The sequence below is a fragment of the Pseudophryne corroboree genome, chromosome 8, assembly GCF_028390025.1.
Source record: "Pseudophryne corroboree isolate aPseCor3 chromosome 8, aPseCor3.hap2, whole genome shotgun sequence".
Classification (NCBI taxonomy): Eukaryota; Metazoa; Chordata; class Amphibia; order Anura; family Myobatrachidae; genus Pseudophryne; species Pseudophryne corroboree.
In genome coordinates this window covers 414,694,312-414,721,219 of record NC_086451.1, presented here as the reverse complement: position 1 = coordinate 414,721,219, position 26,908 = coordinate 414,694,312, and the positions used below count along the sequence as shown (strand labels likewise).

Below are 26,908 nucleotides of genomic sequence, written 5' to 3'. Positions count from 1 at the left end.
GACTGCAGCAGGCAGGAACAGAAGCCTTCCACCGCTTCTGCCAAGCTCTCAGCATGACGCTGGGACCGTACAGGACCCCTGGATCCTACAAGTAGTATCCCAGGGGTACAGATTGGAATGTCGAGACGTTTCCCCCTCGCAGGCTCCTGAAGTCTGCTTTACCAAGGTCTCCCTCCGACAAGGAGGCAGTATGGGAAACAATTCACAAGCTGTATTCCCAGCAGGTGATAATCAAATTACCCCTCCTACAACAAGGAAAGGGGTATTATTCCACACTATATTGTGGTACTGAAGCCAGAAGGCTAGGTGAGACCTATTCTAAATCTAAAAAAATTTGAACACTTACAAAGGTTCAAATCAAGATGGAGTCACTCAGAGCAGTGATAACGAACCAGGAAGAAGGGGACTATATAGTGTCCCGGGACATCAGGGATGCTTACCTCCATGTCCCAAATTTGCCCTTCTCACTAAGGGTACTTCAGGTTCGTGGTACAGAACTGTCACTATCAGTTTCAGACGCTGCCGTTTGGATTGTCCACGGCACCCCGGGTCTTTACCAAGGTAATGGCCGAAATGATGATTCTTCTTCAAAGAAAAGGCGTCTTAATTATCCCTTACTTGGACGATCTCCTGATAAGGGCAAAGTCCAGGGAACAGTTGGAGGTCGGAGTAGCACTATCTCGGATACTGCTACAACAGCACGGGTGGATTCTAAATATTCCAAAATCGCAGCTGTTCCCGACGACACGTCTGCTGTGCCTAGGGATGATTCTGGACACAGTCCAGAAAAAGGTGTTTCTCCCGGAAGAGAAAGCCAGGGAGTTATCCGAGCTAGTCAGGAACCTCCTAAAACCAGGAAAAGAGGCTTCCTACGAAGCAATTCCATTCGGCAGATTTCACGCAAGAACTTTTCAGTGGGATCTGCTGGACAAATGGTCCGGATCGCATCTTCAGATGCATCAGCGGATAACCCTATATCCAAGGACAAGGGTGTCTCTCCTGTGGTGGTTACAGAGTGCTCATCTTCTAGAGGGCCGCAGATTCGGCATTCAGGATTGGATGCTGGTGACCACGGAGGCCAGCCCGAGAGGCTGGAGAGCAGTCACACAAGGAAAAAATTTCCAGGGAGTGTGATCAAGTCTGGAGATTTTTCTCCACATAAATATACTGGAGCTAAGGGTAATTTTATAATGCTCTAAGCTTAGCAAGACCTCTGCTTCAAGGTCAGCCGGTATTGATCCAGTGGGAAAAACATCACGGCAGTCGCCCACGTAAACAGACAGGGCGGCACAAGAAGCAGGAGGGCAATGGCAAAAACTGCAAGGACTTTTCGCTGGGCGGAAAATCATGTGATAGCACTGTCAGCAGTGTTTCATTCCGGGAATGGAAACTGGGAAGCAGACTTCCTCAGCAGGCACGACCTCCACCCGGGAGAGTGGAAACTTCATCGGGAAGTTTTTCCACATGATTGTGAACCGTTGGGAAATACCAAAGGTGGACATGATGGCGTCCCGTCTGAACAAAAAACGGGACAGGTATTGCGCCAGGTCAAGAGACCCTCAGGCAATAGCTGTGGACGTTCTGGTAACACCGTGGGTGTACCAGTCGGTGTATGTGTTCCCTCCTCTGCTTCTCATACCTAAGGTACTGAGAATTATAAGACGTAGAGGAGTAAGAACTATACTCATGGCTCCGGATTGGCCAAGAAGGACTTGGTACCCGGAACTTCAAGAGATGCTCACAGAGGACTTATGGCCTCTGCCGCTAAGAAGGGACTTGCTTCAGCAAGTACCATGTCTGTTCCAAGACTTACCGCAGCTGCGTTTGCCGGCATGGCGGTGGAACGCCGGATCCTAAGGGAAAAAGGCATTCCGGAAGAGGTCATTCCTACCCTGGTCAAAGCCAGGAAGGAGGTGACCGCACAACACTATCACCACATGGGGCGAAAATATGTTGCGTGGTGTGAGGCCAGGAAGGCCCCACGAAGAAATTTCAACTCGGTCGATTCCTGCATTTCCTGCAAACAGGAGTGTCTATGGGCCTCAAATTGGGGTCCATTAAGGTTCAAATTTCGGCCCTGTCGATTTTCTTCCAGAAAGAATTGGCTTCAGTTCCTGAAGTCCAGAAGTTTGTCAAGGGAGTATTGCATATACAACCCCCTTTTGTGGCACTGTGGGATCTCAACGTAGTTCTGGGATTCCTCAAATCACATTGGTTTAAAACCAGTCAAATCTGTGGATTTGAAGCATCTCACATGAAAAGTGACCATGCTCTTGGCCCTGGCCTGGGCCAGGCGAGTGTCAAATTGGTGGTTTTTTTCTCAAAAAAGCCCATATCTGTTTGTCCATTCGGACAGGGCAGAGCTGCGGACTCGTCCCCAGTTCTCTCCCTAAGGTGGTGTCAGTGTTTCACCTGAACCAGCTTATTGTGGTGCCTTGCGCCTACTAAGGACTTGGAGGACTCCAAGTTGCTAGATGTTGTCAGGGCCCTGAAAATATAGGTTCCAGGACGGCTGGAGTCAGGAAAACTGACTTGCTGTTATCCTGTATGCACCCAACAAACTGGGTGCTCTTGCTTCTAAGCAGACTATTGCTAGTTGGATGTGTAATACAATTCAGCTTGCATATTCTGTGGCAGGCCTGCCACAGCCAAAATATGTAAATGCCCATTCCACAAGGAAGGGGGGCTCATCTTGGGCGGCTGCCCGAGGGGTCTCGGCTTTACAACTTTGCCGAGCGGCTACTTAGTCAGGGGCAAACACGTTTGTAAAATCCTACAAATTTGATACCCTGGCTAAGGAGGACCTGGAGTTCTCTCATTCGGTGCTGCAGAGTCATCCGCACTCTCCCGCCCGTTTGGGAGCTTTGGTATAATCCCCATGGTCCTTTCAGGAACCCCAGCATCCACTAGGACGATAGAGAAAATAAGAATTTACTTACCGATAATTCTATTTCTCGGAGTCCGTAGTGGATGCTGGGCGCCCATCCCAAGTGCGGATTATCTGCAATACTTGTACATAGTTACAAAAATCGGGTTATTATTGTTGTGAGCCATCTTTTCAGAGGCTCCGCTGTTATCATACTGTTAACTGGGTTCAGATCACAGGTTGTACAGTGTGATTGGTGTGGCTGGTATGAGTCTTACCCGGGATTCAAAATCCTTCCTTATTGTGTACGCTCGTCCGGGCACAGTATCCTAACTGAGGCTTGGAGGAGGGTCATAGGGGGAGGAGCCAGTGCACACCACCTGATCCTAAAGCTTTACTTTTTGTGCCCTGTCTCCTGCGGAGCCGCTATTCCCCATGGTCCTTTCAGGAACCCCAGCATCCACTACGGACTCCGAGAAATAGAATTATCGGTAAGTAAATTCTTATTTTTGAAGATACAATTTAGTTTAGCTGGAACCAAACTCCCAATATATTGTCTTGTTTATTGAGTATTTTATAGTTCTTGTATATTATTTGTTTCATTTCAGAGCAGTGGCTATTAAATGTTATAAAGGTTCTCTATCACGTTGTTCTTTCTTGTGTGTTTGTAACTAATAGATTATCTCTGTTCTTTCAAAGTTTGTTTGAGCAAAGCATCCGGATAACCTCTTGATGAGAAAGATGTCTGCTGCTTATTTGTCAAAGATCTCTAAATCTATACAGTTTCTTCTTAGAAGGAGCGATTGGCCCTTCAGTATATTTATTTTCCAGGGAGGGTAGAGTGAGGGCAGATGTATTAACCTGGAGAAGGCATAAAGAAGTGATAAACCAGTGATAAGTACAAGGTGATAAGTGATAAACCAGTGATAAGGGCAAGGTGATAAGCGAACCAGCCAATCAGCTCCTAACTGTTAATTTACATATTGGAGCTGATTGGCTGGTGCCTTTATCACCTTGCACATATCACTGGTTTATCACTTCCTTATGCCTTCTCCAGGTTAATACATCTGCCCATGAGTTACTAAAATATAAGTAGGCATTTGTTCCCACCCCTTTAATATAATTTGAGATGTGGTTTGACCTTCTCTTATCTCTAGGGTTAGATCTAGGAAGTTCATCTTCGTATGGTGATAGGTGTCTGTGAATAACAGGTTATGGTTCTTGAGAAGAAACAAAGGATTGTGCAGAATCAGGGCCGCAAATGCCAGAAGAGCCGATGGGCTGGTGGGCTGGTGGGCCGGTCCGGTTACACAGAGAGCCGGGAAGGATGCGCACAACGCAGCCTCCGGCTCTCTGGTCTGGCCGAACCCCTGCTCATCTCTGTGGAAATGGAGGCGTGCTGCAAGTCTACGCTCCCCTGACTCGCGGCACACCCCCATGTGCCGGGTTGCGTGCCGCTGACCCGCCCCACCTGTCTACATAAAAGGGCCCTGCCGCAAGTCCACATGTCCCCCCCCCCTCCCGACTTGAGGCATACCCCCAGTGGTAGTGTCCACGCGCCCCATACCAGGGCCTATTTTGGCTCCCAATCCGCCCCTGTGCAGAATCATAATTCCCATCCCATACAATAAAAAGATCATTTATATAATGGCCATAAAGGACCAGGTGCCTGCCGAGCCCACCTACCCACACATGGAGGTCTTCAAAGTGTCCCATATACAGGTTAGCGTGAACCTGGTCCCCATGACTATCCCCATCACCTGTAGGTAGAATGTGTCTAAAAATAAAAAATTGTGCTTTAGAATTATGGAAATAAAATCAAGAAGAAAAGCCATGTATCTCTCCATGAGGTCACCAACAGATCGTAACCATCTCTCTTGTCTGACGTACAGACCTTCGGTATCCGGACTCCAGGTCGACAGCACAAAGGTCGACACACTTTAGGTCGAAGCCAATTGGTCGACACACCTTAGGTCGACATGGACAAAGGGTCGACATGGACAAAAGGTCGACATGGACAAGGTCGACATGGAAAAAGGTCGACATGAGTTTTTCACGATTTTTTTCTTTTTTTGAACCTTTTCATACTTAACGATCCACGTGGACTACGATTGGAACGGTAAAGTGTGCCGAGCGAAGCGGTAGCGGAGCGAAGGCACCATGCGAGGGGACGCGGTGCACTAATTGGGGTTCCCGGTCACTCTACGAAGAAAACGACACCAAAAAAGCATTAAAAACTCATGGCAACCTTTTTCCATGTCGACATTGTTCCTGTCGACCTTTTGTCCGTGTCGACCTTCTGTCCATGTCGACCTAAGGTGTGTCGACCAATTGACGTCGACCTAAAGTGTGTCGACCTTTGTGCTGTCGACCCTGAGTCCCAGTCCCGGACCTTCTTACAGGGAGTGATTCATGGTCAGCCTACATGAATGTCTCCTATAATTTCTTGGAAACTCAATCTGCTGCTGACCTTCCTTTCAAACCGTTGGATTTGGCTGGGTTCAAATTCCTTACTTGGAATGCTGCCTTCCTATTAGCTTTCTCTTCAACAAGGAGAGTTTCGGAGCTGGGAACTGTATCAACTGTGCTGAACAGGCTTGTGCTTGTAACCAAGCTTTCTTTTCAGCCAAAGTGGTAAATTTGTATCAATACTTTGTGAGCCTGGGATCAGTATGATTTACTGGCGGCAGGGATGCCGGCCGTCACTATACCAACATCAGTATCCTGCTGCCAGTTTGCCGGTAGCAGGGCGAGCGTAAAGAGTCCCCTTGCGGGCTTGCTCTGCTCACCACAGGTTCTATTCCCACTCTATGGGTGTTGTGGACACACACGAGTGGAAATAGCCCCTGTTCGCCAGGATTCTGGCTGTCTGCATTGTTGTCGGGATTCCAGTGTCAGTATCCTGACTGCCAGGATCCTGACATCCAGTGAATTAACTGCATCCCACGAGCCTGTCTTTAGAATTGGATAGGTCACTGAACAAAGAGAGCTTTCTTCACTTTCTGGACGCTGTGACGGCTCTGCGGATCTCAGGATGGATGACTTTTTGGCACTGTACGATATCCATGAGATAGACTGGCCATTTCAAAACTGCCAATTGCCATGTGAATTACTTTTGGTACTTCATCAGGCTTTTCTTGGGGCATGTCTGTTCTTTTCTGAACCTGTGGTGGCGGCACATTCCACCGGATCACACAGGTTCTCAAACTCAGTCCTCAGGACCCCACCCGGTTCATATTTTGTAGGTCACCTGTAGATTTTTTAATTGTGACAGTTGGTGATACACAGTGCAGCTGCCGGGTGACATGGAAAACGTGAACCGTGTGGGGTCCTGAGGACCGAGTTTGAGAACCAATGAGTTAGTTAGTGCATCCTTGAAATAATGGCATAGGGCCATCTCGTCTCCTACTGTATGTACACTTTTTCCAAATTTTTTTAGGTGTACTTCTTATGGACCTATGGATGAAATGAGAAAAATTAAGGGTGCCCTCCATTTATGTGCTTAATAAACTGTTATTCCCACCGGGGATGCAGAGGGACAGGAGCCAAAGTTTTTGCAGATTTTTAAAGTGCAAAATCTGATTTTTATTTACTCCAAACAAAACATCCTGTGCATTCTGTTGGTGTCATTGCTTGTGCCATGGTGGATTGGTCTGCTAACAAGAAGCAAACGACTGCAAGCCTTACAGCGTCATCAATAAATACTTTATTACATACAAACAGGACAAAGGTTCTGCAGAATTAAGAAGTGAGCTCCCGGCACAATGGCTCATCACCTATATTTTGTAATACCACTTTGTGAAGGAGATGAGGCCATCAGCAGATATCTCATTGTGTAGGAGGGATTCTCTGTAGCTATCTTGCAGAGAACATACAAGATATATATTGCTGAGTGTTGGCAAGAGAGAACTGGATGCTGCTGTATCGCCATCTAGAGTAATGAAGCAACGAGAGAGAGGCACGATATCACTAGAGACATCCTGTGCTTACACCACTCCACTCACCAACAATAGTCACACAATGATTGTGCTAATGCATCTGCAGCAGCAACACAGTAAACATTCACAGTTACAAACAAAAGTAATCCCACATTGTCACCATGCTGTATTTTCCCCGTGTGGGGAGGTATAAGGCACTATCTAGTATACAGGGAATGCAGGTAACATTCCCATTGACAACATATTGTAAAAGTAGCTGTACGTTATTGTGCTTTTAATTGGCTGTTCAGGCCAGGTAGTGTGTGATAGGTCGTCCTATACCGAAGCCTTTTCAGGTGACAACTGTGCCGAATGCGATCACAGGACACACAAAGCACCGCAAGATCAATTCAGTTCTAGTAAAAATATAAATAGTTCTAATTACCCTGAACTTTCCAGAATTGATGCAGAGAGTGACTGACAGACTCGCCTTGCGCAAAACATTCTCATTAACTTTCTGAGACTTGTTTGCAAGATCTAGAACAATTATTTAACATTAATGCTAAACATGAATACTGTATGACTTTTAACGCTAGTGGCTACTGTAACTTTGAATCAGTTGAGCAGCTGGTTCTCTGTAGACTGCTGTGCCGAAAATAGTGGCTGACAGTATTCACTGCAGAGCACCTTTTCTATTGGTGTCCCCATACAGACTTATAAACATCGCATATGCAAGCTTTTTGCCACATAATACATTTAAACAACTATTTACTTTATCACAAGACTATGAAAATAAACCAGTCTAGTCGGTTGTATATTGTTCTCACAGATCGGAACATTAACCCTTCCTTGCACTTATTTTTTGTAACACTGCTTTAAATTTAACTAGCAATATTATACCTGTATTCTGGCAGGGCCTGTGTGTGTCTGGTATAGGAAGAGTTTGGCAGCATCTGGGGCTGTTGGGGGATAGGGCATGTATTGCTGTAAATTGACACTATTACACAAACCAATATAAAACTAAATGTGCAATGCTCTGGAACAAAGCCTAATGCACATTTTTCAGCAGTGAAGAGCTGGTATTATTTCAACCTTGCAAAATCTTGGTGGCAGTGAAAGAACATTGAGACAGCGGATTCCTATAGAGCTAAGGACATTTCCAGCGCTCTGTGTTGGGCTGCAGCTTAAGATGAAATGCTCTTTAGCAGTCTCAATTAAAAATGCAATCCTCTGCAGGAGCCTTAATGCTGTATAGATGTGATGCTCTGCAGGGAAATTGGCACTAAAGACATCTGGATTATAACAGTGTAACAATCTCCAGTTAGTTTGTAGTTGTTCTGCAGAATGGCTTCTGAGTTGGATAAGCAGAGACGGAGACTGATAGGAAGTTATCTTGCCAATGTCTCCTCTAGGTTCAAGGATCTGACCACGATCCTGGAAATCTTTAATATGTAACGTATCCGTTATCCCAGCTGATCCTCATAGGTCTTCCGGAAACAGTCTCCAGCGGGGAAGAAATCCCAACACCTTTCCTGGTACATCTTCCAGACATACGACTCCTGCAAGATAGACAACCAAGTCACTTACTATGCTACACAATGACCACAAGAGACGAGGCACCTCTCCTTTTACATACTGAGGCATACCACTCCTCGTAGCTAAATAACAATGCTAATATACTGCGCACTGAGAATGGAATATATCGCTAACAGATACTGGGGTACAGTCAAGGGCAGATTGGGAACAAAAAGCGTCCCTGGAAAAATTTGTACTAGTGGCCCCACATGGGCAGCACCAGAGGTGTAAGGTCTAGCCATGGGCCATGGCAGCAGCACCCTCCCCCCAAGACTTTCCAGATAATGGGCATGTCCAGCATCAAGGGGGAAGTTAAAAAAAATTAAATATTATGAGCACATTATATGATACACCTTCAGAATTTAGGAAACTATATTTCTCTATCGTCCTAGTGGATGCTGGGGTTCCTGAAAGGACCATGGGGAATAGCGGCTCCGCAGGAGACAGGGCACAAAAGTAAAGCTTTCCGATCAGGTGGTGTGCACTGGCTCCTCCCCCTATGACCCTCCTCCAAGCCAGTTAGATTTTTGTGCCCGGCCGAGAAGGGTGCAATCTAGGTGGCTCTCCTAAAGAGCTGCTTAGAAAAGTTTAGCTTAGGTTTTTTATTTTACAGTGAGTCCTGCTGGCAACAGGATCACTGCAACGAGGGACTTAGGGGAGAAGAAGTGAACTCACCTGCGTGCAGGATGGATTGGCTTCTTGGCTACTGGACATCAGCTCCAGAGGGACGATCACAGGTACAGCCTGGATGGTCACCGGAGCCTTGCCGCCGGCCCCCTTGCAGATGCTGAAGTAAGAAGAGGTCCAGAATCGGCGGCAGAAGACTCCTCAGTCTTCTAAAGGTAGCGCACAGCACTGCAGCTGTGCGCCATTTTCCTCTCAGCACACTTCACACGGCAGTCACTGAGGGTGCAGGGCGCTGGGAGGGGGGCGCCCTGGGAGGCAAATGAATACCTATTTTGGCTAAAAATACCTCACATATAGCCTCCGGAGGCTATATGGAGATATTTAACCCCTGCCAGAATCCGTTAAGAGCGGGAGACGAGGCCGCCGAAAAAGGGGCGGGGCCTATCTCCTCAGCACACAGCGCCATTTTCCCTCACAGAAAGGCTGGAGGGAAGGCTCCCAGGCTCTCCCCTGCACTGCACTACAGAAACAGGGTTAAAACAGAGAGGGGGGGCACTAATTTGGCGATATGCTTATATATTAAGATGCTATAAGGGAAAACACTTATATAAGGTTGTCCCTATATAATTATAGCGTTTTTGGTGTGTGCTGGCAAACTCTCCCTCTGTCTCTCCAAAGGGCTAGTGGGTCCTGTCCTCTATCAGAGCATTCCCTGTGTGTGTGCTGTGTGTCGACATATAGGAGGACGATGTTGGTGAGGAGGCGGAGCAATTGCCTGTAATGGTGATGTCACTCTCTAGGGAGTCGACACCGGAATGGATGGCTTATTTAGGAAATTACGTGATAATGTCAACACGCTGCAAGGTCGGTTGACGACATGAGACGGCCGACAAACAATTAGTACCGGTCCAGACATCTCAAAAACACCGTCAGGGGTTTTAAAACGCCCGTTTACTTTAGTCGGTCGACACAGACACAGACAGGGACACTGAATCCAGTGTCGACGGTGAATAAACAAACGTATTCCTTATTAGGGCCACACGTTAAAGGCAATGAAGGAGGTGTTACATATTTCTGATACTACAAGTACCACAAAAGAGGGTATTATGTGGGATGTGAAAAAACTACCATAGTTTTTCCTGAATCAGATAAATTAAATAAAGTGTGTGATGATGCGTGGGTTCCCCCCGATAGAAAATTATGGGCGGTATACCCTTTCCCGCCAGAAGTTAGGGCGCGTTGGGAAACACCCCTTAAGGTGAATAAGGCGCTCACACGCTTATCAAAACAAGTGGCGGTACCGTCTATAGATAGGGCCGTCCTCAAGGACCAGCTGACAGGAGGCTGGAAAATATCATAAAAAGTATGGCCCTCATTCCGAGTTGATCGGTCGCAAGGCGAATTTAGCAGAGTTACACACGCTAAGCCGCCGCCTACTGGGAGTGAATCTTAGCTTCTTAAAATTGCGACCGATGTATTCGCAATATTGCGATTACTAACTACTTAGCAGTTTCAGAGTAGCTCCAGACTTACTCTGCCTGTGCGATCAGTTCAGTGCTTGTCGTTCCTGGTTGACGTCACAAACACACCCAGCGTTCGCCCAGGCACTCCCACCGTTTCTCCGGCCACTCCTGCGTTTTTTCCGGAAACGGTAGCGTTTTCAGCCACACGCCCCTGAAACGCCGTGTTTCCGCCCAGTAACACCCATTTCCTGTCAATCACATTACGTTCGCCGGAGCGAAGAAAAAGCCGTGAGTAAAAATACTTTCTTCATAGTAAAGTTACTTGGCGCAGTCGCAGTGCGAACTTTGCGCATGCGTACTAAGCGGATTTTCACTGCGATGCGATGAAAAATACCGAGCGAACAACTCGGAATGAGGGCCTATATACACACATACTGGTGTTATACTGCGACCAGCGATCGCCTCAGCCTGGATGTGCAGAGCTGGGGTGGCTTGGTCGGATTCCCTGACTAAAAATATTGATACCCTTGACAGGGACAGTATTTTATTGACTATAGAGCATTTAAAGGATGCATTTCTATATATGCGAGATGCACAGAGGGATATTTGCACTCTGGCATCATGAGTAAATGCGATGTCCATAACTGCCAGAAGATGTTATGGACACGACAGTGGTCAGGTGATGCAGATTCCAAACGGCACAAAGGTGTATTGCCGTATAAAGGAAGAGGAGTTATTTGGGGTCGGTCCATCGGACCTGGTGGCCACGGCAACTGCTGGAAAATCCACCGTTTTTTACCCTAAGTCACATCTCTGCAGAAAAAGACGCCGTCTTTTCAGCCTCGGTCCTCTCGTCCCTATAAGATAATATCTGCCCAGGGATAGAGGAAAGGGAAGAAGACTGCAGCAGGCAGCCCATTCCCAGGAACAGAAGCGTTCCACCGCTTCTGACAAGTTCTCAGCATGGCGCTGAGACCGTACAGGACCCCTGGATCCTACAAGTAGTATCCCAGGGGTACAGATTGGAATGTCGAGACGTTTCCCCTTCGCAGGCTCCTGAAGTCTGCTTTACCAAGGTCTCCCTCCGACAAGGAGGCAGTATGGGAAAAAATTCACAAGCTGTATTCCCAGCAGGTGATAATTAAATTACCCCTCCTACTACAAGAAAAGGGGTATTATTCCACACTATATTGTGGTACTGAAGCCAGAAGGCTAGGTGAGACTTATTCTAAAAAAAATTTTTGAACACTTACAAAGGTTCAAATCAAGATGGAGTCACTCAGAACAGTGATAACGAACCAGGAAGAAGGGGACTATATAGTGTCCCGGGACATCAGGGATGCTTACCTCTATGTCCCAAATTTGCCCTTCTCACTAAGGGTACCTCAGGTTCGTGGTGCAGAACTGTCACTATCAGTTTCAGACGCTGCCGTTTGGATTGTCCACGGCACCCCGGGTCTTTACCAAGGTAATGGCCGAAATGATGATTCTTCTTCGAAGAAAAGGCGTCTTAATTATCCCTTACTTGGACGATCTCCTGATAAGGGCATAGTCCAGGGAACAGTTGGAGGTCGGAGTAGCACTATCTCGGATACTGCTACAACAGCACGGGTGGATTCTAAATATTCCAAAATCGCAGCTGATCCCGACGACACGTCTGCTGTGCCTAGGGATGATTCTGGACACAGTCCAGAAAAAGGTGTTTCTCCCGGAAGAGAAAGCCAGGGAGTTATCCGAGCTAGTCAGGAACCTCCTAAAAACAGTGCATCATTGCACAAGGGTCCTGGTAAAAATGGTGGCTTCCTACGAAGCAATTCCATTCGGCAGATTTCACGCAAGAACTTTTCAGTGGGATCTGCTGGACAAATGGTCCGGATCGCATCTTCAGATGCATCAGCGGATAACCCTATATCCAAGGACAAGGGTGTCTCTCCTGTGGTGGTTATAGAGTGCTCATCTTCTAGAGGGCCGCAGATTCGGCATTCAGGATTGGATGCTGGTGACCACGGAGCCCAGCCCGAGAGGCTGGGGAGCAGTCACACAAGGAAAAAATTTCCAGGGAGTGTGATCAAGTCTGGAGACTTTTCTCCACATAAATATACTGGAGCTAAGGGTAAATTTATAATGCTCTAAGCTTAGCAAGACCTCTGCTTCAAGGTCAGCCGGTATTGATCCAGTGGGAAAAACATCACGGCAGTCGCCCACGTAAACAGACAGGGCGACACAAGAAGCAGGAGGGCAATGGCAAAAACTGCAAGGACTTTTCGCTGGGCGGAAAATCATGTGATAGCACTGTCAGCAGTGTTTCATCCCGGGAATGGAAACTGGGAAGCAGACTTCCTCAGCAGGCACGACCTCCACCCGGGAGAGTGGAAACTTCATCGGGAAGTTTTTTCCACATGATTGTAAACCGTTGGGAAATACCAAAGGTGGACATGATGGCGTCCCGTCTGAACAAAAAACGGGACAGGTATTGCGCCAGGTCAAGAGACCCTCAGGCAATAGCTGTGGACGTTCTGGTAACACCGTGGGTGTACCAGTCGGTGTATGTGTTCCCTCCTCTGCTTCTCATACCTAAGGTGCTGAGAATTATAAGACGTAGAGGAGTAAGAACTATACTCATGGCTCCGGATTGGCCAAGAAGGACTTGGTACCCGGAACTTCAAGAGATGCTTACAGAGGTCTTATGGCCTCTGCCGCTAAGAAGGGACTTGCTTCAGCAAGTACCATGTCTGTTCCAAGACTTACCGCAGCTGCGTTTGTCGGCATGGCGGTGGAAAGCCGGATCCTAAAGGAAAAAGGCATTCCGGAAGAGGTCATTCCTACCCTGGTCAAAGCCAGAAAGGAGGTGACCGCACAACATTATCACCACATGTGGCGAAAATATGTTGCGTGGTGTGAGGCCAGGAAGGCCCCACAAAGAAATTTCAACTCGGTCGTTTCCTGCATTTCCTGCAAACAGGAGTGTCTATGGGCCTCAAATTGGGGTCCATTAAGGTTCAAATTTCGGCCCTGTCGATTTTCTTCCAGAAAGAATTGGTTTCAGTTCCTGAAGTCCAGAAGTTTGTCAAGGGAGTATTGCATATACAACCCCCTTTTGTGCCTCCAGTGGCACTGTGGGATCTCAACGTAGTTCTGGGATTCCTCAAATCACATTGGTTTAAAACCAGTCAAATCTGTGGATTTGAAGCATCTCACATGAAAAGTGACCATGCTCTTGGCCCTGGCCTGGACCAGGCGAGTGTCAAATTGGTGTTTTTTTCTCAAAAAAGCCCATATCTGTTTGTCCATTCGGACAGGGCAGAGCTGCGGACTCGTCCCCAGTTCTCTCCCTAAGGTGGTGTCAGTGTTTCACCTGAACCAGCTTATTGTGGTGCCTTGCACCTACTAGGGACTTGGAGGACTCCAAGTTGCTAGATGTTGTCAGGGCCCTGAAAATATGTTCCAGGACGGCTGGAGTCAGGAAAACTGACTTGCTGTTATCCTGTATGCACCCAACAAACTGGGTGCTCTTGCTTCTAAGCAGACTATTGCTAGTTGGATGTGTAATACAATTCAGCTTGCACATTCTGTGGCAGGCCTGCCACAGCCAAAATATGTAAATGCCCATTCCACAAGGAAGGTGGGCTCATCTTGGGCGGCTGCCCGAGGGGTCTCGGCTTTACAACTTTGCCGAGCAGCTACTTGGTCAGGGGCAAACACGTTTGCTAAATTCTACAAATTTGATACCCTGGCTAAGGAGGACCTGGAGTTCTCTCATTCGGTGCTGCAGAGTCATCCGCACTCTCCCGCCCGTTTGGGAGCTTTGGTATAATCCCCATGGTCCTTTCAGGAACCCCAGCATCCACTAGGACGATAGAGAAAATAAGAATTTACTTACCGATAATTCTATTTCTCGGAGTCCGTAGTGGATGCTGGGCGCCCATCCCAAGTGCGGATTATCTGCAATACTTGTACATAGTTACAAAAATCGGGTTATTATTGTTGTGAGCCATCTTTTCAGAGGCTCCGCTGTTATCATACTGTTAACTGGGTTTAGATCACAAGTTGTACGGTGTGATTGGTGTGGCTGGTATGAGTCTTACCCGGGATTCAAAATTCCTCCCTTATTGTGTACGCTCGTCCGGGCACAGTACCTAACTGGCTTGGAGGAGGGTCATAGGGGGAGGAGCCAGTGCACACCACCTGATCGGAAAGCTTTACTTTTGTGCCCTGTCTCCTGCGGAGCCGCTATTCCCCATGGTCCTTTCAGGAACCCCAGCATCCACTACGGACTCCGAGAAATAGAATTATCGGTAAGTAAATTCTTATTAATTCTTCAGAAAGATATATTTTCTTGCTTATTATTACACCAACCGTATCCCAATCACTATTCACTCAATCTTATATGTCAGCCAAGCAGGCAGACAGAGCATACACTAGATCATCTGCAATCACAGGCTAAGTGGCAAAGTCATTTTCATATATGCAAACTGTTTGGCATCTTATTCATTATGTCTATAAATAGGACCACATGTCCTCAAACAAAACAAGCCCCGCGGGTGCGCCGGCCCACCGGGAATCTTCCCTGGGAACCCTATGGCCCAAACGCCTCTGGGTACAGTATATTATAATGCACAATTTTACTGGACTAAAATGTGACAACGAGGAAATTGCTGGTTAGAGAAGTCTTCCTAATTGCACCAACAAAACATATATACATCTTTTACTCATTAATGAAAATACAATGTAAAATTACTCTACACAGATGGTGGCTTTAGTAAGTCCAGCAAAGGTTAAAGAGATATGTGTATGCATGGTTAATGTCCTTGCATGGGCATAGTGATATAACCCGGCTTCACTGGTCCCCATTGCTGGCTATAGCACTATCTAGCGACGTAAAGGTAGTCCTTCTGTCGTTTTGAAATTGACAAGGACACTGACCCCACAGACGTCTATGGGGATAAAGGGCACAAAATAGGTTAACACCCCTGACTAAATTAGTTACCATCTCTTATTAAATTGAGAGAAGCAGAGGGGTTATTGAAATATGCTGAAACTTGGCCGACATGCACAGACAGTTACATACTTCTTCTTTCGTGCATGGAAAAATGCAGTTATGACATACTGTAGGAGAGCTGGTACACTTAAATACAACTAAAAAAATAATTATAATTGCAGAACATTTAGTATCTGCATGGAACCCCCCCAGCAGAGGGTTTATTAAATGAGCACCCTCAGTTACTTTAAATGCTACTGTTTAACCAAGTTGCTTTTTCCCCCTAGCTGCTCACAGAAGCTACAGTATTTTAGCCGTGGTAGGTGACCCGATAAAGGGGGGAGCAGGTACTAATTACCTGGCTTATTGGAGGGGCCAAGATCCGCCAACCTTCACTACTCATCTAACAGTGGCAACAGCCTCTTTCCCCAGTGATCATCTCCTCCCCCCAGAGCCGGCCCTAACCAATATGATGCCCTAGGCAAGATTTTGGCTGGTGCCCCCTAGCACCGCCGCTAGTTCTGCAAGAGATGCCTGGCATGAGTCAGCTGGCAGCTCTGCTAACGTCGGGTGCCTTTTGTTTATGAAAATGCATCTTATTTGCATTACTATGTGGCTAGGATGCACAAGCAGCTTCTGCTGATTAAAATGATATACAGCATGCCTATATTCTGTGTGCGACTGCGGCTGTATCTGCATACGAAATGCTACATTACAGTGATTTCCAGGAATACACACAGAATATAGGCATGCTGCACATCATTTTAATCAGCAGAAGCTGCTGGTGCCCCTAAGCATACCAAATGCCCTAGGCATTTGCCTAGTTTACCTATGCCTAAGGCCGGCTCTGCCTCCCCCAGCATCTGCCCCTGGCTCAGTGGGTACCATAGGGGGTGTGGCTATTTCTTCTCGACTAGGCCATGCCCCCTACAGTACCCAGGCCCGGCCCTGCTCTCTATGGGCATGCTCTTCTGGGAAACTGATCCCCGCATATCGGCTGATTACAGGAGTTAAATATCGGACTAGTGTCCCAAATGAGGTTTCCATAATACTAAAATGCCCATCTACTCCAATCACTATGGAAAATCAGCATGACAATGAGCGTTAGTGCAAAAGGTTAAACATTTTATACTTTTATTGCAACTCACCTGCCCCGTGTGTTCTGTGTCATCCTTGTTAATTAGATACATCAAAAAGAACCTGAAAAAAAGCACAGATCAAGTTAAACCACTATGGGCTTTAACCAAATGCAATCCCTGGTCAATATCCCTGCTCCCAATTCCACAGCTCACATGTAATTGGCCAAATTATGCTCTTCCAAAGTATGACTCTCGAAGCCGTGCGGCGTGGTATCAAAGTAATCACTTCCGATGCCACAGATGAAGCATTTGGTCTGGAGGAGAGAACACATAACGTCAGGCCAGAGGTGGTGGAAGATGAAATGTACAGAATAAATGGAACAGTACATATGGTGGGGGACAATGGAGAGAGGCAAGAGGCAGCACAAGGGAGCGAGTACAGGTAATGAGAAGCAGGCCCATAAGGAGATAACAGAGAGAGGGTAATGGAAAACGTGGAGAAGAAAGCAGAATAACTGAAAAGATATGATGGGCCATTGAGATGGGTATGGTTGAGCAACTGATTAGAAAGAAGGCGTGTAGATAGTAAGAAAGACATGAGAGGGAATGGGTTACATCGGCTGACCGTGTAAGAATGACATAAGTATCGAAGAATGAGGCGTGACAAAGAAAGATAAGGACAGGGATGGTGGAGCTCACTGACAGCAGATGCCAGATAAAAAAGGACATCACCTCCATATCCTCCTTCACTTGCTCCTGTTGGTCTCTCAGTTCTCCAAACGCGTCAATGATCAGACCTGAAGGAGGAATCCATGTTTAGTTGTAAATAATTATTTTAATTGCAGGGTCAAAAGTTATGACCGAGATATTTACCAAGCTCTTGTCCATTAATAAAAACACAGGTTTCTTTAAGCGGTTACATAATCAAAAGTTGGACTGAGGGGGTTATCCCTGACTGCTACCTACCCTGAATGATGGCCAACAGGATGACAATGACAAAGAAGAAGAAAGTGATGTCAAACACGACGCGGTAGAGCTCATACTCGTCACCTGCAGGGTCCTCGATCTCATCTCCAATGCCTCCACCGGCTCGTACCCCAACGTACATATGGAAGAGATAACACTGTGGAGAGGGAACCACCAAGCATATTATATTACAGAAGGGGAAGCAATATCATAATAATCTTATAGGATGTGGGTATACAGTAGTTCCGTGCTTGTCTTTTCTGCTTAAACGTTTAGACTTGTACTCTTTTCTGAGCAGCTCTAGAATTAGTATGGTAAGAGGATTTATCGTTTCAAGATCGTGGCACCACTATTGCTTTTTCAGTTTGAGAATCTTGATGGCTGCAGCTGAAAAAATTTCCCTTCATTTAAATACAATCACCTGAGTGTTACCAGATTATAGGGTATGCGGATAGCATACCACTAGTCAGGATCCAGTCTGTCACAATACCAACGCTGGAATCCCGACTGGGCCACCATACCACCGGTATACCAGCGAGGTAGGTGATTCCCCCTCTGTGGGTGTTCGTGACACCTATAGAGGGAGAATAGAAACTATGGCGAGCATAACTCACCACCGAGGCTGCAGCGTGGCGAGCGCAGCAAGCCCTCCTCAAGGGGCTTCATTGCACTCGCCCACCTGCCAGCATACCACCGCTCGGGATGCCGATCCCAATTATAGTAACGTGGCAAGCCTCAGGCGGGTGTGGACGGATGGGAAGCCATGTAGATAAACATTGATGACTGGCACATGGATAGACAAGACATATACAATGTGGGTCTACTCACAGTCATCATGTCATCACACTTCATGTCCGGTTCATCCTCATCCTCGCTCTTGTTGTAAAATTTCCGGAAGAAGTTGAAGGCAACCACGGTGTACAGGTATACAACCACGGCCAGGAGCCCGACTGTCATCATGAGCTGGGGGGAATTAGAGAAAGAAGCAGGATGAGGAACCACCATACAGTGGGGCTGATACTAGACTATAGTCAGAAGGAGTGGGAGGATTATTGTCCAGATCAGATCACACGTCCTATACATACAGGAGGTAAAGTATAGAGTCAAGACTGATCTAGAAAATGTAAAATGCAGAATAAGAGAGCACTAGGCGCCTGATTGTGAGTCGGCTGTCCGCACAAATGTGGACGGATCCCACAGATAGTTGCACACCACACATGTGCCATAGAAAGCAATGGCACACCACACGTGTGCACCATATATATACACACGGATGGAGATTGATAGAGTGGATGGACTGATCCGTGTATTGGCAGATCACTCTTTCCGTGCAATGGGCAATGCTGGACAGGAACAATGCGGATGCACAGAACTGATCCATCGTGTGGATTATATGATTTCTGTGCATGTTTGTGGGGGGTGTGGTATAGAAGATCTACATTAGTCATTAGGTAGACCCCATATGTTCGACATGCATTTGGTCGACAGGTTCAAAAGATCGACATGAAAATGGTTGACACATAAAAGGTGAACATGAGATTTTTTTTACATTTTTGGGTGTCATTTGTATGTGTAACGCCGAGTTAGTGGAAACGTGTACCCTCGCTGGCTCACTTCGCTCGCCACACTTCGGGCAAGGTTACTATTACCAATTTAGTCCAAATAGATAGTAAATCAATCCAAAGTTGGAAAAAAAAAAAACCACGTGTCAACCATTGTCACATTGACCTTTTGAACATGTCGACCTTAAACAATGTCTACTTTTTCCTTGTCGACCTTTTGACCATGTTAATCTTTTGTACCTGTCGACCTAATGCATGTTGACCATATGGGGATAAATGTAGTAGGGTCTGAGTTGCCGGCGGTGCGGGATTTCGGACATGAAAGCCCGTATTTTTAAAGCAGCAATCATTTACAAGGCAAAACCAACCTGGCTTGGCCTTTTAAATGATTGACACTTTAAAAACACGGGCATTCTCGCCTGAAGTCCTGCACCTCCAGTAACTCGGACCCTATTACATTTACCCCCTGGGATGACTTACTGACTGTCGACCTATACAATGGAACCCTTTTGGGGCAGATGGAGATGGGCCACCTCTACCAACAGTAGAAACAAGATGTTTGTACAAGGTGATCCAGGGGCAAACGCAGGAACTGTTAGAGGGGGTTTTCAAATGCAATCCACAATCTCTCACTCCACGGAACATTGGAGCAAGTGCAGGAGCTTGGGGAGCGGTAGAAGAACCTAGTACTGACCCTGGACATTAATGTACACATTGGTCTTTTTATACACTGGATACTGTATAGAATACAATATTAATATTTAACACTATACTCTACAGTTCAGGCTCAGTGGCAAACGCAGGATTTGCATGGGGGGGTTTCCAGAACTGGGTGGAGCCAATCACGGGGGTGGGGACTAAGGTGACCCAGCATATGCTGGGTCCGTAAAACTAGTATGTCTGTGTGTGTGTGTGTATATATATATATATATATATATATATATATATACACACACACACACCTATATATATATATATATATATATATATATAAATATATACATACATATACATAGCATATTAAACATGCATACAATATATATATATATATATATATATATATATATATATATACACATACAGTACACGTATATATACTCATGTATTATGTGACCAGAACACTGGGATAGTGTTTGAGGGCAGGTATGTTTGTCCCAGTTTCTTGTCTTACATGTTTTAGAAAATGAAAACTTCTAGGAAAATGCTTTTGTTTTGTTAGAACCTTTTCGGTTTGCTGGAAAAGCTGGATAAGGGCCCTGAGAGAGAGATAGGGCGAGTTCCAGACATTGGGCCCAGTTCGGATCTTTGGCCTCACAGAGGGCTAATCAGGGCTTTCAGCTGTGCAAGAGCCTTATAGGGCTTCTAGCTTGATTAATGTGTGCAGACTGCCTGGGAAGACTGCAGGATCTCTGTGAGAGAAACACGCTTCCTGATACAAGTGAGCTATACAGTGTTTACTGGAGAACTCTGTGTTTTTGTTTAGTGATAGTTAGGAACATCTTGTGTTTAGTTAGTGCCGGACAGGCAAGGTATTTTCTTTTGGTGTTTGTTTTATTTTCTGTATAATAAAACTGGCCGGGACCAGTTGTACCGGAAACTGGACTTGTGTGGTTCCTCAGCTGCTGCATGCTGCCATTTATCCCAGGAAACGGCACCTTGTACCCTTACAGTGTTACAACTTGGTGGAGAATGCGAGCATGCCGTTCTGCGCATAAGTGAAAGCAGTAGCTTTGTGAGGCCTGCAGAAAACGGTGGTTTATGCAGATACAGCCCAGTGTGAAGTTACTGAGACTCGCCCTGAGGATTTGATATATGTCCTGGGTGAAAGCAGCTACAAAGCCGCCTGAAAAGTCTGTCGACATGGAGGAACTGCTCAAAGCCTTGCTGCAAGCTACAGTGGCTCAGCAGGAGGCCAACAGACAGCAGCAGGTGGCAATGGAGGAAAATTGGAGACTACAGCGAGAGGCCTTAACAGAAGTGGTGCAGAGCCTTGCAGCCCGGATTGGAGATATGGCCGTCAGTGCTCCGACCAGGTCTAGTTCTATACAGGCCAGTCACTTCCTGCAGAAAATGACAGAGGCTGATGATGTGGAGGCCTACCTGACCACGTTTGAAAGGACTGCCGAGCGTGGGAACTGGCCGAAAGCACAGTGGGCCAGTCTGCTGGCACCTTTTCTGTCAGGTGAGCCCCAAAAAGCGTACTTTGATTTAAGCCCTGCTGGGGCTCGGGACTATGATAAACTAAAGACTGAGATCCTGACCCACCTGGGAGTCACGCTGTCAGTACGAGCACAACGGGTGCCCCGTTGGGTGTACGCCATGGAGAAGCCTCCTCGCTCCCAGATGCACGACCTTATTCAGCTAACAAAAAAATGGTTACAGCCAGAGACATTAACTGGTCCCCAGATGGTTGAAAGAGTCATCATGGACCGCTACTTAAGATCTTTGCCCATGGTCCTGCGCAAGTGGGTGAGCCATGGAAACCCGGGTACTGCTGACCAATTAGTGGACATGGTAGAGAGGTATTTGGCAGCAGAGGAACTACTGATGACCACCCAGCAACCCATAGATCCTCGACAGCGCCCTTCAGTAAAGACTGGTAAGACTGTTCCGTGGGAAAACGTTGCTGGGCGGTTAAGGGAACGCAAGGCTGGAGAGACTGTAAACACTGGCCCTGGAGACAGGCCAATGGGGCTAGAATGGTCTATGCTGCCCAAACGGGTTGATAATCTTGTGGTTAAATGTTTTAGGTGTGGTATGCCAGGTCATGTTATTGCCAATTGCCCAGTCACGCAAGAACCCATGCAATGTGATGCTGCCTTTGAATGTCGCAGAATGTCTTTCTTTGCTAGGTTAGCCTGTACTGTGGTACCTTCACCTGAGCTGGAAAAACAAATGTGTGATGTGTTCTTAGAGGGTAACCGGGTAGAGGCCTTGCTAGATTCAGGAAGTTTAGTTACCCTCGTGAAAGCTGGGTTAGTGAACCCCTTAAAGGTCCAGCAAATACCTATTTGGGTAACTTGCATACATGGGGATACCCAACATTATGTCACTGCTGAAGTGAATATAGAAACTTGTTGTGGGTCAGCAATTGTTAAAGTAGGACTGGTCCCCACCTTGGTGCATGAGGCCATAATAGGGAGGGATTTTCCTCATTTTTGGAAACTGTGGGAATCACGGTTATCAACAGATGTGAGAAGTAAAGAGCCAGTTGATAATACCGGTGATTTTATGGATATACGTGTGTCTTCGGAACTTTCTGACCCTTTGCCTTTTGCTAGTTTGGCTGTGGAAGTGACAGATGGGGAGTCCAGATAGGACCCTCTTGCTGGGAACAGAGACATAGTAGTTAGAACTGAAAGCGTGCCTGACCTGGAGGTAAAGAAGGATCTGTTTGCGTCTGAACAGTTAAAGGATTCTACCTTAATGAGGGCTAGAGAGAATGTTAAGGTTGTTAATGGGGAACCTGTGGTACCAGATGACAGGGTTACGTATGCCCACATGGCCATCTGTAATGAGCTCTTGTACCACATTGTCAAAAGGGGTGAGGATGTGGTGGAACAGCTGGTAGTTCCCCAGCCTTATCGGAGAACGGTACTAGATTTAGCTCATCGTCATGTTACCGCAGGACATTTAGGGGCAGAAAAAACCACTGAAAGAGTTTTACAAAGGTTCTTTTGGCCAGGGATTATTAAAGCAGTGTCTAAATATTGTTCTTCCTGTCCTGAATGCCAGTATCATGCCCCTAGACCCCATTTCAGGAGCCCACTAGTTCCCATGCCTATTATAGACGTCCCGTTTGACAGAATAGCCATGGATCTCGTGGGGCCCTTGTTAAAGTCTGCTCGGGGCCATCAGTATATCCTGGTAATTATGGACTATGCCACTCGATATCCTGAGGCTGCCCTTTACGCACTATCACAACCAAGGTGATAGCTAGGGAGCTGGTGCAGGTTTTTAGTAGAGTGGGAATACCAAAAGAAATTTTGACTGACCAAGGTACTCCATTTATGTTAAGGATCATGAAAGAATTGTGCAAATTATTTAAGGTCACTCCCCTCAGGACGTCCATCTACCATCCCCAAACTGACGGGTTGGTGGAAAGGTTTAATAAAACATTAAAAAGTATGTTAAAAAAGGTTGTTGAGAGAGATGTGAAAAACTGGGATTGTTTGTTGCCCTACTTGTTAATGGCCATCAGAGAAGTTCCTCAGTCCTCTACGGGGTTTTCTCCGTTTGATTTATTGTATGGTAGACACCCCAGAGGGCTGTTGGACATTGCCAAAGAGACGTGGGAAGGACAGCCCGCTCCTTATAGAAGAGTTATTGAACATGTAACACAAATGCAGGATAGGATTGCAGCCGTGGTACCTATTGTCAGAAAGCACATGGAACAGGCCCAAAGTGCTCAACAGAGGGTATATAACCGGAGTGCCAAGATACAGGAATTTGCTCCTGGAGATAGAGTTCTTGTTTTGGTACCCACTGTGGAAAGCAAATTCCTAGCTAAATGGCAGGGTCCATTTGAGATTAGGGAAAAAGTGAATGAGGTTAATTACAAAGTATACCAGCCGGGAAAGAGAAAACCCGAACAAATCTACCATGTTAACTTAATCAAACCCTGGAAAGATAGGTTGTCTCTGTCAGCGGAGCCTTGCCCTTCGGTGTCTTCACCTCGGTTGCTTCCCGCAGTAAAGGTGTCAGAGACATTATCAGCTGATCAGAACAATCAGGTTAAAGAATTTCTCATCCAAAATAGGGAGATATTTTCAGAGCTGCCTGGCCGAACGACCATAATAAAACACGACATTGTCACAGAACCAGGGGTCAGGGTTCATTTAAAGCCATATAGGATTCCTGAAGCTCAGCGAGAAGCTGTTTCTAAAGAAGTTAAAACCATGTTAGAACTTGGAGTCATAGAGGAATCTAACAGTGAGTGGTCCAGTCCCATAGTTCTCATCCCGAAGCCCGACAGTAGCATACGCTTCTGTAATGACTTTCGTAAGTTAAATGAGGTGTCCAAGTTTGACGCATACCCCATGCCCCGTGAGGATGAGCTTATAGGGAACAGCCAGGTTTCTCACCACGTTGGACCTGAACAAAGGTTACTGGCAAATACCTTTATCTGATAGCGCATAAAATGTGACCCTTTGGGTTGCATGGGGCTCCAGCAACCTTTCAACGGGTGATGGATAAAATTTTGAGGCCCCATAGAAAATATGCAGCTGCCTATTTGGATGATGTGGTAATTCACAGTACAGACTGGGGGTCCCATTTGGTTAAAGTACAAGCAGTACTGGACTCAATCAGAGAGGCAGGGTTAACTGCTAACTCAAAGAAGTGCTGTCTCGCAATGGAGGAGGTCAAATACTTACGCTTCACCATAGGCAGAGGTCTAATAATGCCCCAATTTAATAAAATTGATGCTATTCAAAACTGGCCTCGTCCAGTGAATAAAAAACAGGTAAGGGCTTTTTTGGGAATAACTGGGTACTATAGACGGTTTATTCCCAATTTTGCGACCACAGCGGTGCCGTTGTCAGATCTTACCAAAGGGAAGCAGCCAAATATGGTGAAATGGAACCCTGATGCAGAAAAAGCGTTCCAAGCGTTAAAAGTGGCTTTGTGTTCACAACCGGTATTGATAACACCAGATTTTTCAAAAGAATTTGTGGTACAGACAGATGCCTCAGAAGTAGGGATAGGCGCTGTGCTGTCCCAAACCAGAGATGGGGACGAACACCCTATCATTTATTTGAGTAGGAAACTCAATGAGCATGAAAAAAGGTATGCCATTGTGGAAAAGGAGGCTTTGGCCATTAAGTGGGCACTAGCAGAGGCGGATTGGGCATAGGGTTTACAGGGAAGATTCCCGGTGAGCCGACGCACCCGTGGGGCCTGTTTTGTTTGAGGACATGTGGTCCTATTTATAGACAACATTAATAAGATGCAAAATAATTTGCATATATGAAAATGACTTTGCCTCTTAGCCTGTGATTACAGATGATCTAGTGTATGCTCTGTCTACCTGCTTGGCTGACATATAAGATTGAGTGAATAGTGATTGGGATACGGTTGGTGTAATAAGCAAGAAAATATCTTTCTAAATAATTATATAGTTTCCTAAATTCTAAAGGTGTATCATCTAATGTGCTCATAATATTTAATTTTATTTCTTTTTAACTTCCCCCTTGATGCTGGATATGCCCACTATCTGGAAAGTCTTGGGGGGGAGGGTGCTGCTGCCATGGCCCATGGCTAGACCTTACACCTCTGGTGCTGCCCATGTGTGGCCACTAGTACAAATTTTTTCAGGGACGCTTTTTGTTCCCAATCCGCCCCTGGGCACTAGATACCTTGAGATATTACCTCTTGGGTAGACAATTCAGACTAGTGACAGATCATGCCCCTTTAAAATGGATGTATGTAAATAGAGGCAAGAATGCTCGTGTAACTAGATGGTTTCTAGCGTTGCAGGATTTTAAGTTTACTGTCGAACATAGACCGGGTACACAATTGGCCAACGCAGATGCATTGTCCCGCATCTTCTGTTTGGAGGCTACAAGTGTTCCGGCCCCTAGGTCGAAACAGGGGAGGGGGATATGTGACCAGAACACTGGGATAGTGTTTGAGGGCAGGTATGTTTGTCCCAGGTTCTTGTCTTACATGTTTTAGAAAATGAAAATTTCTAGGAAAATGCTTTTGTTTTGTTAGAACCTTTTCGGTTTGCTGGAAAAGCTGGATAAGGGCCCTGAGAGAGAGATAGGGCGAGTTCCAGACATTGGGCCCAGTTCGGATCTTTGGCCTCACAGAGGGCTAATCAGGGCTTTCAGCTGTGCAAGAGCCTTACAGGGCTTCTAGCTTGATTAATGTGTGCAGACTGCCTGGGAAGACTGCAGGATCTCTGTGAGAGAAACACGCTTCCTGATACAAGTGAGCTATACAGTGTTTACTGGAGAACTCTGTGTTTTTGTTTAGTGATAGTTAGGAACATCTTGTGTTTAGTTAGTGCCGGACAGGCAAGGTATTTTCTTTTGGTGTTTGTTTTATTTTCTGTATAATAAAACTGGCCGGGACCAGTTGTACCGGAAACTGGACTTGTGTGGTTCCTCAGCTGCTGCATGCTGCCATTTATCCCAGGAAACGGCACCTTGTACCCTTACAGTGTTACAACTTGGTGGAGAATGCGAGCATGCCGTTCTGCGCATAAGTGAAAGCAGTAGCTTTGTGAGGCCTGCAGAAAACGGTGGTTTATGCAGATACAGCCCAGTGTGAAGTTACTGAGACTCGCCCTGAGGATTTGATATATGTCCTGGGTGAAAGCAGCTACAAAGCCGCCTGAAAAGTCTGTTGACATGGAGGAACTGCTCAAAGCCTTGCTGCAAGCTACAGTGGCTCAGCAGGAGGCCAACAGACAGCAGCAGGTGGCAATGGAGGAAAATTGGAGACTACAGCGAGAGGCCTTAACAGAAGTGGTGCAGAGCCTTGCAGCCCGGATTGGAGATATGGCCGTCAGTGCTCCGACCAGGTCTAGTTCTATACAGGCCAGTCACTTCCTGCAGAAAATGACAGAGGCTGATGATGTGGAGGCCTACCTGACCACGTTTGAAAGGACTGCCGAGCGTGGGAACTGGCCGAAAGCACAGTGGGCCAGTCTGCTGGCACCTTTTCTGTCAGGTGAGCCCCAAAAAGCGTACTTTGATTTAAGCCCTGCTGGGGCTCGGGACTATGATAAACTAAAGACTGAGATCCTGACCCACCTGGGAGTCACGCTGTCAGTACGAGCACAACGGGTGCCCCGTTGGGTGTACGCCATGGAGAAGCCTCCTCGCTCCCAGATGCACGACCTTATTCAGCTAACAAAAAAATGGTTAC

At 46.5% G+C, this 26,908-nt stretch overlaps 1 protein-coding gene across 11 annotated transcripts in view; it reads right to left on the bottom strand.

Annotated features, from left to right (window-relative positions):
* Nucleotides 1–6,549: 6,549 nt before the first annotated feature.
* Nucleotides 6,550–26,908, bottom strand: part of RYR1 (ryanodine receptor 1) — a 247,739-nt gene continuing 227,380 nt past the window's right edge. For 10 of the 11 annotated variants that reach the window (XM_063937896.1, XM_063937900.1, XM_063937898.1 and 7 more), the window contains 6 exons: nt 18,300–18,434; nt 17,472–17,628; nt 17,238–17,302; nt 16,719–16,819; nt 16,575–16,626; nt 6,550–8,342 (listed from right to left, as the gene is read on the bottom strand). In XM_063937896.1, the coding sequence (XP_063793966.1) occupies nt 8,247–8,342; nt 16,575–16,626; nt 16,719–16,819; nt 17,238–17,302; nt 17,472–17,628; nt 18,300–18,434 (606 nt within the window). In that variant the 3' untranslated portion in view covers nt 6,550–8,246. The remainder of the gene's footprint in view (nt 8,343–16,574; nt 16,627–16,718; nt 16,820–17,237; nt 17,303–17,471; nt 17,629–18,299; nt 18,435–26,908) is intronic. The other variant, XR_010183151.1, reaches the window with a different exon arrangement.